The following is a 17,896-nucleotide window of genomic DNA, read 5'->3' as shown; positions in this document are numbered from 1 at the left end:
ACACATTTTGTAAAAAGAAAAGAAAAGGTGGGGGGGAATAAGCGTGGATGGATTCGCTTGTTTTGCTGAGTTTTACTTTGTTGTTTCCCTTAGTGATTGGGGTAGGGGGAGCAGAAGTTCTGCATGTTGTCACGTCCAAGACTCCAAATGCCTTCAGCAGTTACTCTAATTCAGAGGAGACCTCTATGAAGGTGGTACTGCAGGACTCTGCCTCAGAGGTAACACCGACTCCATGTTGGCTAGTCTGAGGAGGACCACTCTTGAAGCCACTTGGAGAAATGGGATTTCATACACTTACCTTTGGAGACCAGAGATTTACTCCTGATTTCCACACCCTTTCCTTTACCTTTATCCCTTAGAAGCTTCTTGATCCATTGATCTTGAGCAGCATAAATCTAATGTTTGAGGGATATAAGGACTGAAATAAATCTTGCCACTGACAATGTAGCCTTGGGATCCCTGCCACTTAATGTGTGTGTGAAGTGCCGTCAAGTCGTTTCCGACTCATGGTGACCCTATGAATCAGTGTCCTCCAAAGTGTCCTATCCTTAACAGCCTTGCTCAGATCTTGCAAATTGAGGGTCGTGGCTTCCTTTATAGAGTCAATCCACCTCTTGTTGGATCTTCCTCTTTTCCTGCTGCCTTCAACTTTTCCTAGCATGACTGTCTTTTCCAGTGACTCTTGTCGTCTCATGATGTGACCAAAATATGATAGCCTCATTTTAGTCATTTTAGCTTCTAGGGTTAGTTCAGGCTTGATTTGATCTAAAGCCCACTGATTTGTTTTTTTGGCGGTCCAGGGTATCCATAACACTCTCCTCCAACACCACATTTCAAAGGAATATACTTTCAAAGGAATCTTACTTTCTTCACTTAATAAAAAAGGCATTATGTCAGAGATAGAGGCATTAGATTTATATGTTAAAAGGGGAGAGATATAGTGGATCGAAGTTCCTCATAAAAGCGGCATTCCAAGAGGGCATGAGGTAATGAATCAATAGAGCCAGAAGAGCAAGGACAGGTCCTGTCTGGGTATGGGATATTAAAAATCCTGCCCTGCATAACCATAGAGGGGTTAGCATTCAGTCTGGCTAAACAGAAGGCTCTGGAAAGACGAGGGGTTGTCAGGTAGTAAGTATAAGCTGGCAAACCGCGTGCTGGTGGTATTCCGAAAATCTCAGATGAACAAACTACGAAAAGTAGTGCAGTTATAATCAAGCTCTTTAACGTGCGATTTCCGCATCCAGGAGATTCAGATGGCAATAAGGTGACAAAATCCTGAAGTGGCAGAATGGATTTTTGTGACGGCCAGGTTAGGGTTGCCAGCCTCTAGGTACTAGCTGGAGATCTCCTGCTATCACAACTGATCTCCAGCCAATCGAGATCAGTTCACCTGGAGAAAATGGCTGCTTCGGCAATTGGACTCTATGGCATTGAAGTCCCTCCCCTCCCCAAATCCCACCTTCCACAGGCTCCACCCCAGAAACCTCCCGCCGGTGGCGAAGAAGGACCTGGCAACCTTAAGCCAGGTGCTTTTCTCAGCTCTACACCCACCCTGTCACACCTTTGGGTAGCAGTGATGGAGTTGGTTTTAGTTATGGCATAGGTTGCAAATGGTCAGTAAGGCAATTTTTAACGACTAACTGTGCAGGATTATATGCCTGGGGAGGTAGATCGGGAATCTGAGTAAATTTTCTGCTACTTCTCCCTGCGAGGTTCACACCAACGCCTTCCTTTCACAACACAAAAAAGATAAGTAATTGCCTCTTCTTCAGAAGGGTATGGTGGATAAGACAAGGAGCGTAACAAGTTATTGCTTGTTTACAACAAGGGGCAGCCGAGCTCTGCTTTAAAACAGTTACAGTTTCACATACACACAATGTTAACTGAGCTGACAGGCTATTTCTGCCAAAGAGAGAGAGAATGATTCCTTTTGGGACTCCTCCTTAAACCCAAGAATCTCAGCCTACTGAAGCAGGGCTTAGCTTGTCTCTTGGGATATTTTCCTCAATCCCCTCACAAGTCGCTAACCTACGGTTTCCCTAAGGTAACACAGGATACCTGCTCTATTCCTGCCTCTTTACTGGCCCTGAGTGCCCTATGTACCTATTCTATAGATACCTGAGTTCTTTTCCTTCTCCAGGTGATGCCTAACCGGCTAACTCTTCTCCTGGTAGTTTGCCAGCTGCCTGGACTATATTTATTTAAAGCGTTTAAAGCCCACTTTTCTCCCAGGCAACTGAGAACCGAGGCAGGTAAATATCTCACCTTTCTCTTTCAAACACATTTTTATGTTAGTTAGTGATCGATTGATTGAATGAAAACATATCTGTGCTGCCTTTCCACTCGTAGGGCTAATGGAAAAGTTAGGCAGAAGGCAATGAAAGGGAGAGACAAATCTCTGGAATCAAGATCTAAGAATTAGATTGGGCACCTTTGCAAGCGTTATCTGGGGCTGCTTCCACACAGTGACAATTCTCAGTGTAGCTTTTGCTGCTGATGCTGCAAACACAGAGTCATTTGTAATGGCAGCGGGGCATCCATGTGGCAGACTGCCCTGCAGTTTCCTTGCCTTGGTGACGCCTCACTGGCTAACTGTTCTCCCAGTAGTTTCCCCTGTTTCGCTGTTGCTTCCCCTACCCTGTCTGAGTCAACAACGGACTTCCCCCTCCATTTAACCCTCTTCCTCTCCCCCGTGGAGGTCCCCCAGCTTCTAACTGGTTGATATCATTTAGGATCTGCCTACTCCCCCTGTAGGCAGGGATTTGCTGGGATGCCTGGAGGGTGAAACTTGAGGCCCCTCCATCACAGTTTTACCTGTTCATATTGCAGGTTAAAGAAGCTTGGAGGTTCACATTTTGGAAAGCTTTAAGGTAGCCTGAAAATAGGCAATCAGCACAGCAGGAACAGAGAAGCAGTAGAAGGTTTCTCCCCGCGTGGAATTTTGTGGAACAGCAAAGGTCTCCAATGGAGCTCGCTATTCTCCCAATGTGGGACTGCATAGAAGCCATGCAGATGAAAAACAGTTTCACTTACCTGTAACTGTTGTTCATCTGGTGGATCTTCTATGCAGTAACACATCCCTCCCTCCTTCCCCGCTGTGGGACCTCTCCGCTTCATGTGGTTGTTGGTTCCGTGGCGGCAGGTTGGAGAACTGGAGGGAAGAGTGCTCCCTTCCCCTGGGTCAAGTGACCACTGGGCGGGAAGGATGCATGCCCCGAGGGGAGGGGGAGCACTCTCTTTAGATTTTGCCAGAAGCCCACAAATCTTATCTGTGGCTGGCCTGCGCCTGCGCAGTCCCAATGTGTTACTGCATAGAAGATCCACCAGATGAACAACAGTTACAGGTAAGTGAAACTCTGTTTTTCCCATCACAACTGCAAGGGCCCACTCTCTTCCAGACTCACCTTTTAAATTGATGCTTAGTCACAGCTGCAGGTGGGACTTGGGCAGTTAGGAGGATTGCTTTGCCATTTAGCGGCTAATTGGGTCTCAGGCTCATTCTGAAGTAAGATCTGTTAATTTTGGGAGTTTCACTGGGAGCTGTCCCAGGTCCTACTCTGCCCGAGTCAACCTGGATACCTGTTGTGCTCTAAGGCAGAAGTTCACAAGGTTGGAAGAGACCACAAGGGCCATCCAGTCCAACCCCCTGCCATGCAGGATCCCACAATCAAAGCGCTCCCGACAGATGGTCATCCAGCCTCTGCTTAAAGACCTCCAAAGATGGGGACTCCACCACCCTCCGAGGCAGCGCATTTCACCGTTGAACAGCCCTCACCGTTAGAAAGTTCTTCCTAATGTTTAGGTGGAATCGCTTTTCTCTTAGTTTAAATCCATTACTCCGTGTCCTAGTCTCTGGAGCAACAGAGAACAAGCTAGTTCCCTTAACAACATGATATCCCTTCAAATATTTAAACATGGCTATCATGTAACCCCTTAACCTTCTCTTCTCCAGACCAAACAAACCCAGCTCCTTAAGTCTCTCCTCATAGGGCATGGATTCCAGACCTTTGACCATTCTGGTCGCCCTCCTGACATTCTGGCACGTGTCTGTTCATCCAGACGTTCTTCTGTAGTTCTCAGGTTCTCAGCTGTGCTGGAGTAGGAGGCAGCATTGAGGCCATGCCTTCAGCTACTAAAGATCTCCCTGAGCCTCCGCCACTCTGGTTCTTCAGATTTCACCAAGCATCTTCAAGCTCATCGTCACCTAGAAGGGCTGGCTGTTTGGCTGGATTTAAAGCTGATATCCTGGTTCCCCAAGACAGTGTTCAATACGTTTTTCTGTGCTTGCATACACCAGCAAAATATGCAGATCCTCTTGGCTGTGACTTTAAGGAACCCTGGGACACATCTGCACAGGTTCTCTTGACTGGGTGCATTGGTTCTGCAACCAGAGCACAGAACAAGCAAACAGAAAATGTAGTCCAATGGTACTCTGTATTAACACACAACTCTCATGCGGCCCATCTTAGCCCAGTTATTTTTCTTATTTCCTTGAAGTTGTGATGCAAGTAACCAATCGTAGGTGAGCTCATGGATATTGTGCTGTCAATATGGAGGTCATCAAAGCATGTAACCCTCCCCTGGAGTCCAGCAACAGCTGTATCAATGTGGTTTTGGTAATGTGGCCTTGCGCAAAGTTGAGTTGAAGCCATTGGGTTTAAGACACAGGGAAGTCAACTGTTAAGTAATCACACAATGTACCTTCTGTTTCCTTTGCTGTTTTCTTATAGCAGCTATTCTGGTAGTTCCTGGTGACTTCTGCTTGGCGAACAACTATTTTGATTTGGGAATTGTCCATAAATGCTGAAGCTACCATATTTCATGGGTGTATGTGTCTTAACTAGAACTTGATCACCGTTAAGTCCTTTCAGCCCATTGCTGGGTTGGGGCTAAAATTGGCTCACAACCTTACTTAAGGTGGATTGCACCTTTGACAACACTTTTTAAAAAATGGAACAAAAAGAAAGGGGGATCGGCTGGTGGGAGGACAATAGACAGGCCTATATGTGGCGGGGGGGATTAAAAGTAGATTTTGAATTGGAAGCTGGAGTAAAAGGGGAGAGCGTTGATCAGTGTAATATCCTCTTGTTATAACTGACCACATACTACACATGAGTGGAACAGCTCCCAACTTTTGTGACTTGCATCTGTTTTTTTCAGCTTAAGTCTAGATTAGGCTCACTTTATCTCACTATTTGACAGGGCTGCCAAAGCGGGTGCTGAATCTGCTTGTCTCCAGGCTTTCTTTTCTCTTAGTCAGAACCAGAGGAGCCCCCGGCTGTGCGCAGCCAACAGCTTTTTTGAATAAAGCTGAAAGGAATACGCCTTTACTGCACCACTGTGACCGAAGCTCATACTCCCAGCTTGTCGCAGAATTTGTTTACTAGGATTTAATTAGGGATCCCTGCGTAAATGGGGATCTCATAGCTTGTGCTGGGATGTAAGTGATCCTACCGAGTTGCGTCTGCTGGATGCCTCTCTGAGCGTGCTCAGTGACACTTCTGAGTGTTAGGAGTTACAAATCTGCTGCATACCTTGCTCCACTGGCCTCTCTGCCCCTGATTATCCTAGAGCACAGTCTTGCTCTGAGCCTGGTATGCACTCAGTTGGCAGTCTTCCTAGGAGCTCCTTTTCTTCTTGATCAGGATTATGATATCAGTGAGAGTATATGATCAGTGAGAGTATATAGAATCATAGAGTTGGAAGGGACCACCAGGGTCATCTAGTCCAACCCCCTACCCAATGCAGGAAACTATCAACTACCTCCCCCCCCCACATCCCCAGTGACCCCAACCTTCCCCCCACCATGCAGGATCCCACAATCAAAGCACTCCCAACAGATGGACATCCAGCCTCTGCTTAAAGGCCTCCAAAGACGGAGACTCCACCACCCTCTGAGGCAGCACATTCCACCATCGAACAGCCCTCACCATATGGATGGCCATATGAACAGACACGAGCCCCGTGGCGCAGAGTGGTAAGCTGCAGTACTGCAGTCCAAGCTCTGCTCACGACCTGAGTTTGATCCTGACGGATGTTGGTTTCAGTTAGCCAGCTCAAGGTTGACTCAGCCTTCCATCCTTCCTTGTCCTTCCGAGGTCGGTCAAATGAGTACCCAGCTTGCTGGGGGTTAAGGGAAGATGACTGGGGAAGGCACTGGCAAATCACCGCATAAACAAAAGTCTGCCTTGTAAACGTCAGGATGTGACATAACCCCATGGGTCAGGAATGACCCGGTGCTTGCACAGGGGACCTTTAACTTATATGAACAGACTTAATGCTTGTGCTTGGAATATATGAAAATCAAAGCTCAGGAGAACTGGTGGTAAATACAGGAAACTGTTGTGGGAATGAAGAGTCTTGTAATCTCTCCAGGACCGGAGGAGCATGCCTATTATATTAGGTGCTTTGGATCACCTGAAGGACAATGCTGCTGCAGTTGTCTTGTTTGTGGGCTTCCTAGAGGCACCTGGTTGGCCACTGTGTGAACAGACTGCTGGGCCTGATGAATCTTGGTCTGATCCAGCATGTCCTTTCTTATGTTCTAATTGTTCTTGTCCAGTTGCATGAAGATGCCCTGTCACAGGGAAAGTGAGCAATTACAAGCCCCCTTGCTTGAGCAAAACCTGACTTGGAAGTTTTTATTAGGCGACTGTTAGTATTGCTTAGCATACTCTGGCTTATTATTGCCAGGCTTCTGGGTTGCCTGCAGTTCCCTTGGTTGGCTGGAATGGAGTGGTAGAGCGCAGGGTGAATCCTTACTTCCAGCGCAGATCCCTAGTTTCAGATATGCTGCACCACCAGTAACCTATGGATAGTCAAACACAGAGAGGCTGTGCTAAGAAGTTAGGGCAGAGAAACCCCTAGTGAGTGTGTGAATGCATGCCTGGACTTGTCGCAGAGGTGCTCATAAGAGAAAACTCAGTTGTCTTTTCTTCTTCCTACTCTGTTACAAGCAGAAATAATATTAGAAGTGAAATCCTATTCTCAAACTTCTCTTTTGGGTAAAGTCCAGAAATTGAAATAAATGTATGTACATGTGCATGTGTTAAATGCTTTGAACATAGTTGGGGGAAGCGCAAATTCCAAATTGGCATTGTAATAAGAACTGCTTAAATGTCATTTTTTGTTACAAATAAAGGCGAACTTTGTTCCTTACCCAGAACTTAACATGGGGTTCAGCCTATAAGACGTCTAATATCTTTTAAACACAGATGGCATTTCAGCAGGGCTTCTGGAAAGAACAGAACATGTTCACGAGGCTTAAGTTACTGAGTCGCTGGCTGACTTTTGAAATCTTAAGCTTCATTATATTGTTACCTATCTGTTTTGTTATTCTGCAATTGGGATTCTACAGCTGGCCTTTGTTAGGATTGCAGTGGGATCCCTTCTTGAGTTTTCTTGGAATTGTTAATAGAATGTAGAAACGCTTTGCAAACAGAGAGCTTAATATTTGTATTGGGTTTCACTGTAGCAGGAAGTTACTTGGATGCTTTTATGCATTAAGTTCAGAGAATCTGTGCAAGGGTCCCTCCAACTTACCATGAACTCCCTTCCTTTTGGCCGCCTTCTCTCTTTGAAAGTGACCATGGAGCATGCTTCTGTGTTGGTATTAATGCTAACCATGGTTAGCTGCTGTGATGGAACTCCTCTTGTTTTAATAATTAGTTCGTTTGCATTTTGTTCTCACACACACACCAAATCTCTTTATCTCTGTTGAGATAGTCTCACTATCTCTGTTAATATAATTTATAACTTGTGACCCTGTGGCCACTAATTATGATGGATCCCTTATTTTCTATAAAAGGTCAGAAATATATGGCACTCAAGAGGTTTTTTGAAGTACAACTTAAAATGGTTTTATTTGTCTCTTTTGGGGGGGATTTAAAAGTCAGGATAGCAAAGCTTTATAACAGGAATGTAGTGTGTAACAGAATAACAGAAGTGAGGAACTGAAGATGGTTATGTTCAAGTGATGTATTGTAATTCCAAATGTATCAAGGTGGTTCATAAACAAGTGTTTAAACTTTTATTTTCGACTGAGAGTGATTTCTCTTGGCAGTCACTGGTTTGTTTCTTAAACTTAAGCTTTTACACGGTGGTTCTTTAGTTGGAGGAGTTAGGAATATTAACACACTTCCCCAGTTTCTCCTTTAAACTGGCCTGGGATCACTCTTTTTACCAGAGCTATTTCCCGTTAAACTCTCAGGGATCACTCTGTCAACCTTAGAGCTATTTCTGAAGATAACAATGGATCCTTCCTGATCCCAAACCCAAATGTGTTCCTTTTCACTCCAGAAGAGAATCCTCCACCAGACAGCTGGCATCTCTATATCACTGTCTCCAAGCTCTGTCTCTGTCAACTGTCAGTTTTCAACTGTCAGAACTTTCCAACTGCCATTCTCAGAATTCTGTTCGAACTCCCTGTCAATCATGGCATTCTATGACGAGACATCTCTTGGAAGGCAGCTGTCAGTCACAGCTGCAAACCAGAATTTGCAACCAGGGTTAGAAGCTAGTGTACGCAATCATGTTTTGAAGCCACAGTAGTTGGCCTTAGCCCCAGTGCAGATTTAACGTTGCACCTTGGGTGGTTCCAAAAAGAGGAGAGCAAAATGTGTGCTGCTAGGGACATGTTCTGTTAGGACAGCTACTCTTTGTACTGGATGTATTCCCTCCCTTCCAGTCATCTCTTAAACCATCACTAAATAGAGCAAGCTCTAAAGAACTTGCCAAGCCTCGGGAGCAGATTTGCCTAATCAGATGTCCTGAGCTGTGGGAACAGTGTGATTAAAAGGTGATTTGTAAAGGCAAGTTTGGACTCCAGTTTTGAGCTCTCTCCCCTTCATTATCCATGCCTCTCCCTCATTACAGCTGCTTAACAGCTTTGGAAAATGTACTTCTTCTCTTGAGCTTTTCACTTTCTCTTTCCTTGTGTCCATTCGCCCTTTCCTCTCTGCATTGTCCGAAATTGCAAACCAGATTTCGTAGTGCTCCTAGTTCTTAAGTGCTTCATAAATACTGTTCTTAAGTAACACTATGGGTGCATCTGCTTCTAGGATCTAGGTGCTCCATAAGGAAGGTTTGATAGTCACAGTGAAGTTTAGGGTGTTGGAGAGGTAGAGTGATACGACGGTTAGAGGGCTGGATTTGGGTTTGGGGAAGCCGGCCTCATAACTCTATTCTTTTCTGAAGCTCAGCGTCTGACCATGGGTCAGCCATTCTGTCTTGGCCTATCCTACATCACAGGATTGCAGTGGAGGTGAGTGGAGCTTTGAATGCCACTCTAGGCTCCATGGCAGAAGCCATCTGGCATAAAAATGTGACTGACAGATTAATGTCACTCTGTGGGAGGGGGGTGAATGAAGGGTCGGGAGTTAATAGGCGAGGGACTGAAAATAAGATGGCAGACATCAAAACTGTTATTATATATAAGGTGTACTCAGAGAAAAATAAACTTAATATTTCTGGATTCGTAGATGGCTTTTAAAATGTTACAAAAGCCAGTGTGGTGTAGTGGTTAAGAGCGGTGGTTTGGAGCTGTGGACTTGGATCTGGAGAACCAAATTTGATTCCCCACTCCTCCACATGAGCGATGGAGGCTAATCTGGTGAACTGGATTTGTTTCCCCACTCCTACACATGAAGCCTGCTGGGTGACCTTGGGCTAGTCACAGCTCTCTCAGCCCCACCTACCTCACCAGGTGTCTGTTGTGGGGAGGGGAAGGGAAGGTGATTGTAAGCCGGTTTGAGTCTTCCTTAAGTGGTAGAGAAAGTCGGCGTATAAAAACCAACTCTTCTGATGTAAAATGTGTCATCTTTTTTTCTGTCAAGTCACAGTCGACTTATGGCAAGTCCATAGGGTTTTCAAGGCAAGAAATGTTCAGAGGTAGTTTGCAATTGCCCACCTCTGTATAGCAACTCTGGTATTCTTTGGTTGTCTCCCATCCAAATAATGACCAGGGCTACTTAGCTTCCGACATCTGACAAGATCGGGTTAGCCTGGACTATCCAGGTCAGGGCAAGTGTCATCTTAGCATTATTCCCCCCCCCCCCACTCCAATAGTATTGCATGCCTCTAAAATACTGACGGGTGTGTTCCAGGAATACAAGGAGGCAAAGCTTTTGCCGAACACCCTACTAATGCCCAAGTGGAATTAATTAATGGAACGATTGGTCTGTCTTTTCCTGCTCCCGCCCCAATGTGCTCACTTTACTAATCACGTTACTAATCTTAATTACCCATTAGCTTGATCAATTCATAGAATCATAGAGTTGGAAGGGATCACCAGGGTCATCTAGTCCAACCCCCTGCACAATGCAGGAAATTCACAACTACCTCCCCCCACACACACCCAGTAACCGATACTCCATGCCCAGAAGATAGCCAAGGTGCCCTCCCTCTCATTATCTGCCTAAAGTCATAGAATCAGCATTGCTGACAGATGGCCATCTAGCCTCTTCTTTAAAACCTCTAGGGAAGGAGAGATGACCACCTCCTGAGGAAGCTTGTTCCACTGAGGAACCGCTCTTAGGAAATTCTTCCTAATGTGTAGACAGAAACTCTTTTGATTTAATTTCAACCAGTTGGTTCTGGTCCAACCTTCTGGAGTGGCAGAAAACAACTCGGCACCCTCCTCTATATGACAGCCCTTCAAGTACTTGAAGATGGTTATCATATCACCTCTCAGTGTTCTCCTCTTCAGGCTAAACATACCTAGCTCCTTCAACCTTTCCTCAGGTTTTGGTCTCCAGACCCCTCACCATCTTTGTTGCCCTCCTCTGGACCCGTTCCAGCTTGTCTACATCTTTCTTAAATTGTGGTGCCCAAAACTGAACACAATACTCTAGGTGAGGTCTAACCAGAGCAGATAGCATTCATTTCTTGTGCATTTGAGATTTGACCCAAAAAATCCTTTTTTATTGGGACAAAATTTGGCATTATTTTAAAAAGCCAAACATCTCTCTGTGTATGTTTTTTAAATTCGTTTGAGGAGACATTTTCTCATAAACTTTTACCCTTGAGGTGTTTTTGAGTTCAATAGAATGAAGTCCAGCATAGTGAAAGTAGGATTCCTTTTGTAGATCTTCAGGGACTTGGGCATTGGGTATGGATTCCTGGCGCTGGCAAGTTTGGTTTCCAGAGTGTGTTTCTGATTGTTTTTGCGATATTTGAAGATACGACCACACCTGGTCTGCAGCCTATGACTCTAGAGCCAAATGTAGCTAAAAAAAAGAAAAGAAATAAAATAAAAATTAAATCTTTAAGTGACCAGGTAAGATGCTTGAATAACCATTATGTGAAGGGAATGGCAGGCAAAATGTTTTCTGGAACTAAAGAGTTTCTTTGTGATGCTTTACAGAAAGGGAAATGATAGAGGTGAACAGTTGTCAGCAATCCACATGGCAACCATGCACAGATTTATGCCAGTGTACGAAAACATCTGTGCAGCAAGCTCCTGTGCATATATTTATTATTGAGACTGCTAGTGTGCCGCTTCCTAATAGCCTGTTCCTCCAGTGGTGGCTGTTTCAAGGTGGGGCCCAACTAGAAGAAGAAGAAGAGTTGGTTTTTATATGCCGACTTTCTCTACCACTTAAGGGAGACTCAAACCGGCTTACAGTCACCTTCCCTTCCCTCCCCACAACAGACACCCTGTGAGGTAGGTGGGGCTGAGAGAGCTGTGACTAGCCCAAGGTCACCCAGCTGGCTTCATGTGCAGGAGTGGGGATACAAATTCAGTTCACCAGATTAGCTTCCGCCGCTCATGTGGAGGAGTAGGGAATCAAACCCAGTTCTCCAGATCAGAGTCCACAGCTCCAAACCACTGCTCTTAACCACCACACCACTCTGGCTCTCAACCAGGCAAGAAAATAAGCTCTTTTTCAGAACCCAGGGGGGTGCATACTTTCTGGTTTCCTAGGATACATTTCCTGGAGACCAGGCTGATGAAGCAGAATGGACAGTTGATGGTTCCCTAATAATTAACCAGACAGATCAGTATGAAGCTTGCCTGTCATGGCTGTAGTGACAAAACACACTGTATGATTTGACCTTTTCATCAGAACAGACTCTGCGCTTTAAGGAACATGCTTCACCCTGAACAGCTTGTTCCTCAGTAACCACCGCAAGTATAGCTGAATGACCGGGCAATTTCCCCTCCAACCAGTCGTTTCTTGCCACTCTGGGGGCTTTGAATTGGCTCCAGAGGTTCCAGCCTTGTCCACTTTCCCGAAACATGGTGTAGATGCCACATTGGGGAATGCTGCTCAGAGAGCCACAGGTGGCATGCCAAAGAGCACTGAGTGAGCATCACTGAACTATGATTTTGTGCCTTGGATTTCGATCTCTAAAATACTAGCAGCAGCTTTGTTAGTGAGAACATTTTAAAGCACTTCGAATACTGTATTCTACGTATTCAAACTCACTGGTTTTTCCTCCTGCATCCTTAGATTTGGCATTCATCCTGTGGCTGGTCGTATGCCCGGGCAACTGAACGTGCTCCTTGCGGAAGCCGGAGTCCCCTATGACATTGTCCTAGAAATGGATGAGATAAACCATGACTTTCCAGGTGAGAACGCTGGATAGACAGTTCTGTTCTGTGCGGCAGTTCATTTGGCTTAAGTTGAACACCTGATGCCTTATCCTGTGAACACATGATGCTTTATACTGAATCTGACCTTCTTGGTCCATCAGGATCAGTATTGTCTACTCAGACTGGCAGCAGCTCTCCAGGGCCTTAGGTAGAGGTCTTTCACATCACCCAATCCCTTTAACTGGAGACTCTGGGGATTAAACGTAGGAATTTCTCCATACCAAGCAGATGCTATACCACTGAGCCAAAATATATGATTGTGAATTGTGTCTTGTCTTTTCCCCCCTATCATAAGCAAGGAACTGCAATGCAGATTAGCATAGTAAATATCTGACCATAGTATTTTTTTTTAAAAAAAAAATCCTGGCAGGCTGAATTACACCTGGCTTCTCTAGCACACTCTCAGTCATTCTGTCTGTTAATGTGCTAAATAAATGCCGATGTTGGAATTTTCAGTGCTGCTGTTCATTAGTTTTTATGCAGTTGGTTTTTTTAAATTGCAAGGAAAAACAGCTAAACTGCTTTTAAGAATGGGTCTAAGAAAGGGCCATCCCTGCAAATGTATAGCTCCTAAAAGGAATTAATCAGGGTTTCTTGATACTGTCACAAACCAAGTTGCTGTTAATAATGGGAATTTTAGTTCTGCAGCTCCTAATTTTTTTTAACATGCTCTTTTTTTTTTTTTTTGGAACCGCAGAAACAGACCTGGTCCTTGTTATTGGAGCCAATGACACTGTTAATTCGGCTGCCCAGGAAGATCCAAACTCTATCATTGCAGGAATGCCTGTTCTGGAAGTCTGGAAGGCAAAGCAGGTGAGTTCATAAAATAGTGTGATAGAAATTCTGTGTCTTCTCTGTTTGTGTTAATGATATCCCCCTATATCTCTTAGTCTACCGTTCTCCTCCTGCCAGACTTCTTTGCTAGGGGAAGAAGGTGAAACTAGAAAACAGAGACAGCAGTTCTGAAGAACAGTGATAACTCAAGTGGCTCGGGAGCCACCTGTGGCCCTTTTGACATGCCACATGCAACTCTTCTCAGCTCTGTTTCCAAATGTGGCAGCTGCCTCATATTCCAGAAGAGTGAGCAAGGCCCACCAGCCAGTCGGGTGGTGGTTGGCAGGTGATTTGCACCTTGAAACAGCTGCCTCCAGAGGGACAGGAAAACAGAAGAAGAGTTGGTTTTTATACATCACTTTTCTCTTCCACAAGGAGTTCCACAAAGCGGCTTACAATCCCTTCCCCTCCCCACAACAGGCACCTTGTGAGGTCGGTGGGGCTGAGAGAGTTCTGAAAGAACTGTGACTGGGACAAGGTCACCCCACAGGCTTCATGTGGAGGAGTGGCAAATCTTAACCACTCTTAAATCCGCCACTCTTAACCACTGTCCCATGCTGGCTCTAAGGGAGCCGTGAGCTTCCCTTAGCTGCTGGCCTCAAGCTGAGGATGGAAATAAAGGGCCCATCCTTTCCCGTTATCCTCACCCTTTATCTATAGCCTCTGCAATCTTATTCCAGCAACTTGGTGGCTGCAGAGAGGGCAGCACAGGGGGGAGAGTAAAAGCACCATGAAAAGAATAAGCAGGCCACAGTGGTAGTGATTTTACTCCCCTTTTCCCACAGCAAGCTTGCTTTCCCTTGGGCACCTTGGCGATCTCTCTATGCTGAGCTGCTGAGCTCTCTCTGCTGAGGAGAGACTGGGAAGACAGAGGGTGAAAACGCATGGTCGCTTTAGCCTCCTTTATTCCCTGTTTCAGCCAGGATTCAGCCAGGATCGAACACACGTTTGGCGAAACGCATGCATTCCATCCTGGCTGAATCCTGGCTAAAACAGAATAAATGAGGCTAAAACAACCATGCGTTTTAGCCCAGAGTATTCTAGTAATCTAAAAGGTTATGAGTGTATATTTAATATTAATGGTTCGGTCTTAAAAAGGTAATGGTTGTCCCTTGTGCAAGCACCGGGGGGGTCATTCCTGACCCATGGGATGACTTTACATCCCAGCGTTTACTAGGCAGACTATGTTTTTGTCAAGAAATGCAAGTCATGGCATATCAGAAACTGAAAGCTCAGGAACACATTGCATCCTGGGAGACTGCCTTGAACTGGTTAGAACAGGTGTTAACCATGGCTGATGAAATAAGGTGAAATAGGAGCAATGACTAAGCAATGACTCAGCTGTAAGCTGATTGGTTCCTGAAGCCTGTGAAATATATAAATGTCTATTACCCTGTGACTGGGTGTGGGGAGATTTTGGTGGAAGTCGAGAGTGTTGGAGATTGCTGTAAATAATATGTGCACTGTAAATAAACAAACACTGGCTTTTTGTAGCTTGGCGTTTCTGGATTGTATCCTGAGGACTCTAATCTAATCCGCTAGCTCCTCGCGACAGTTTTACGGGGTGGTTTGCCATTGGCTTCCCCAGTCGTCTACACTTTACCCCCAGCAAGCTGGGTACTCTTACGTTGTCATTATGTGTGTGGTGGGGTGGTGCTTTCTCTGATCTGTTTTCAAGCCCAGCAACCAACATATTTCACACTAACCAAATGGGTAAAGATTCCCATCTTAACAGGCCTCAAAACCAAAAAGGTCAAGGAAAAGCATATACACACTCCCTTAAACCAAGCGTTTTTTAATGCTGATACTATCTGAATTTTGGTGGCTCCTTAAGTACTGCAGTATCCCACATAATAGCATTGCTTTTGGCAGTGTGCATTTGTAAATTGTTGATACTTCCTTCTTTGGTACAATTGTACGATATCTAAACAGGGGAGCTCTAAAGAGTATACGTATAGGGAAGTGTATTTGAATACAGGTAAACGTCAGTTACATGTAACATTCTCAACCTTAAAATTACACTCTTGTGAAGCGAGTGATAGAAATAAGAGTGAACTTTGGTTATTGGCCAGAGGTGGATGGTTTATCATTGAGGATTATTGGAAAAGGTCAAATGAATGGTCACTTCCTGCTCCGGGAATTTTACTGACCTTCCGTTATCAATGTCCTTTATGAGGAAAATGAGAAGGAAAGTTGATCATTGGCTGGGGAGGGGGGATGTTCTGGAGTTAATGGTAAATAAAGATATGAACCTTCCTTTGGCTTCCCAAAATGTTTACTGATACAGCTTTAATGTCAGAATTAACCAAGCCTCTGGTGTCTACTCCTAACATGCAAGCCTGTTTTTGTTTTGTTTTTTAATCTGATGGCGGTGTCTTTTGTCCATCTCCTTGCTTGCCGTATGTGGACCACTGTTTAAATTGATGGAGCCTGCCCTGTCCCTCTCAGCACTCATTTTGTGGAACAAGGGCTCCCATGCGAGTCCATAAATTCGCCAAGCAGTCAGTCTTTGTTCCATCTCCTTATTCCTTCCTGACTGTATAATAAGATGAGTGGTGTCCATTAATGAACAACAGATCTCGGAAGCCGAGCAGTGTCGTCCCTGGTTCGTACTTGGATGGGAGACCACCAGGGAAGTCCAGGGTTGCTAAGCAGGGGCTGGCAATGGCAAACGGCCTCTGTTCATCTCTTGCCTTGAAAACCCTACGGGGTCTCACCATAAGTCAGTGGTGACGTGACAACATTATATATATATCCAAGTACCAGCCAAGTATTAACCTGGGCTGACCCTGCTTAGCTTCCAAGATTGGGCTAGCCTCGGCCATCCTAATACAAAGATATAAAAACCTGTTGTACAGAGGTTTCAGATGTTATTGTATTCTTTGCTTATTGTTGAATCCCTGTATCTATGCACTATAGAATCATAGAGTTGGAAGGGACCACCAGGTTCATCTAGTCCAACCCCCTACACAATGCAGGAAATTCACAACTATCTCCCCCCCCCCACACACACACAGTGACCCATACTCTATGCCCAGAAGATGGCCAAGATGCCCTCCCTCTCATCCTCTGCCTAAGGTCATACAATCAGCATTGCTGACAGATGGCCATCTAACCTCTTCTTCAAAACCTCCAGGGAATGAGAGCTTACAACCTCCCGAGGAAGCCTGTTCCACTGAGGAACTGCTCTAACTGTTAGAAAATTCTTCCTAATGCTTAGACGGAAACTCTTTTGATTTAATTTCAACCCGTTGGTTCTGGTCCGACCTTCTGGGGCGACAGAAAACAACTCGGCACCATCCTCTGTATGACAGCCCTTCAGGTACTTGAAGATGGTTATCATATCCCCTCTCAGTCTTCTCCTCTTCAGGCTAAACATACCCAGCTCCTTCAACCTTTCCTCATAGGATTTATCTAACATGGCTACTAGCCATGGTGACTAAAAGGAACCTCCACATCTAGAGGCAGCAAACCTCTGAATGCCAGTACTAAGAGGCAGTGTTGGTGGGCGGAGGCTTTGGCCTCTGCACCCAATTTGTTGGCCTTCTACGACAACAAATTGGCCGCTGTGCATGAAACAGGATGCTGGACCGCTGGGCTGACGCAGGAGGGCTTTTCATATTTCTTAACTTTTCTCTCTGCAGGTTATTGTTATGAAGAGATCTCTGGGCGTTGGCTACGCAGCTGTGGATAATCCAATCTTTTACAAGCCCAATACAGCCATGCTTCTGGGGGATGCTAAGAAGACCTGTGATGCCCTGCAGGCCAAAGTGAGAGACGCCTTGCAGAACTGAATGCCTTCTGTTTAAAGAAAAGCCTATCGTTTGGGCCAGTGCGAACAAAAAAAACTCTCCAAGTGTTGTTATACATCAAGGTCTATAAGATAGTGAAATGAAAGCTTAGAGAGAAACGAAGGTCCAGAAACAAAGTGAAAACGTACGCAAGCGTGTAAGATACCAAGCAACAAAATGGAAGTTAGCTCTCTTAAGGAACGATAACCTGGAATAATTCTATTTTTGAATGCAGTGCATTTCAGAGGAATTGTTCCTTGGTAGCGGCATGTGTAACACAAGGACACTCAGGAATTTTGGGGACGGGATCTATCCATTTAGCGTGACGTGAGACCTAAAGAAAGTTTCTGCCATTCCTTAAAATTCTTTGACTTCTCGCTGTCGGTTTCAAGTAAACATAGGATCTAATTTGGCTGATTTTCCCCCCGTTGTCACATCTTGGACCCCTGGCTGGATATTTAAATTTTGACTGTACTTTCAACCTTTTGGAAACTTTGGCTGGGTACTTTTGAAATGAGTTTTTATACATTTCATAATCAGTGTGTTAAGATGCTGGAAATGGGCGCTTATTTGCCCAACGTACTTCAGATGCTGGAAAAAGGGATGCCATTTGAGAGTTAACCCAAAATACTTTTGAAAATAAATCATGTGGACAACATAGAAACCCAGTATG

The 17,896-nt window shown here is 45.0% G+C and overlaps 1 protein-coding gene across 1 annotated transcript in view; it reads left to right on the top strand.

The window, feature by feature from the left end:
• NNT (nicotinamide nucleotide transhydrogenase) overlaps positions 1-17,254 on the top strand; it is a 74,881-nt gene extending 57,627 nt beyond the window's left edge. The window contains exons 19-21 of the mRNA XM_056848396.1: positions 12,456-12,574; positions 13,296-13,411; positions 17,077-17,254. Of these exons, the coding sequence (XP_056704374.1) occupies positions 12,456-12,574; positions 13,296-13,411; positions 17,077-17,226 (385 nt within the window). The 3' untranslated portion in view covers positions 17,227-17,254. The remainder of the gene's footprint in view (positions 1-12,455; positions 12,575-13,295; positions 13,412-17,076) is intronic.
• The last annotated feature ends 642 nt before the right edge of the window (positions 17,255-17,896 follow it).

This window comes from Euleptes europaea, chromosome 4 (genome assembly GCF_029931775.1).
Source record: "Euleptes europaea isolate rEulEur1 chromosome 4, rEulEur1.hap1, whole genome shotgun sequence".
Classification (NCBI taxonomy): Eukaryota; Metazoa; Chordata; class Lepidosauria; order Squamata; family Sphaerodactylidae; genus Euleptes; species Euleptes europaea.
The sequence above is the reverse complement of the archived record's forward strand: the minus strand, read 5'-3'. Positions and strand labels throughout refer to the sequence as shown.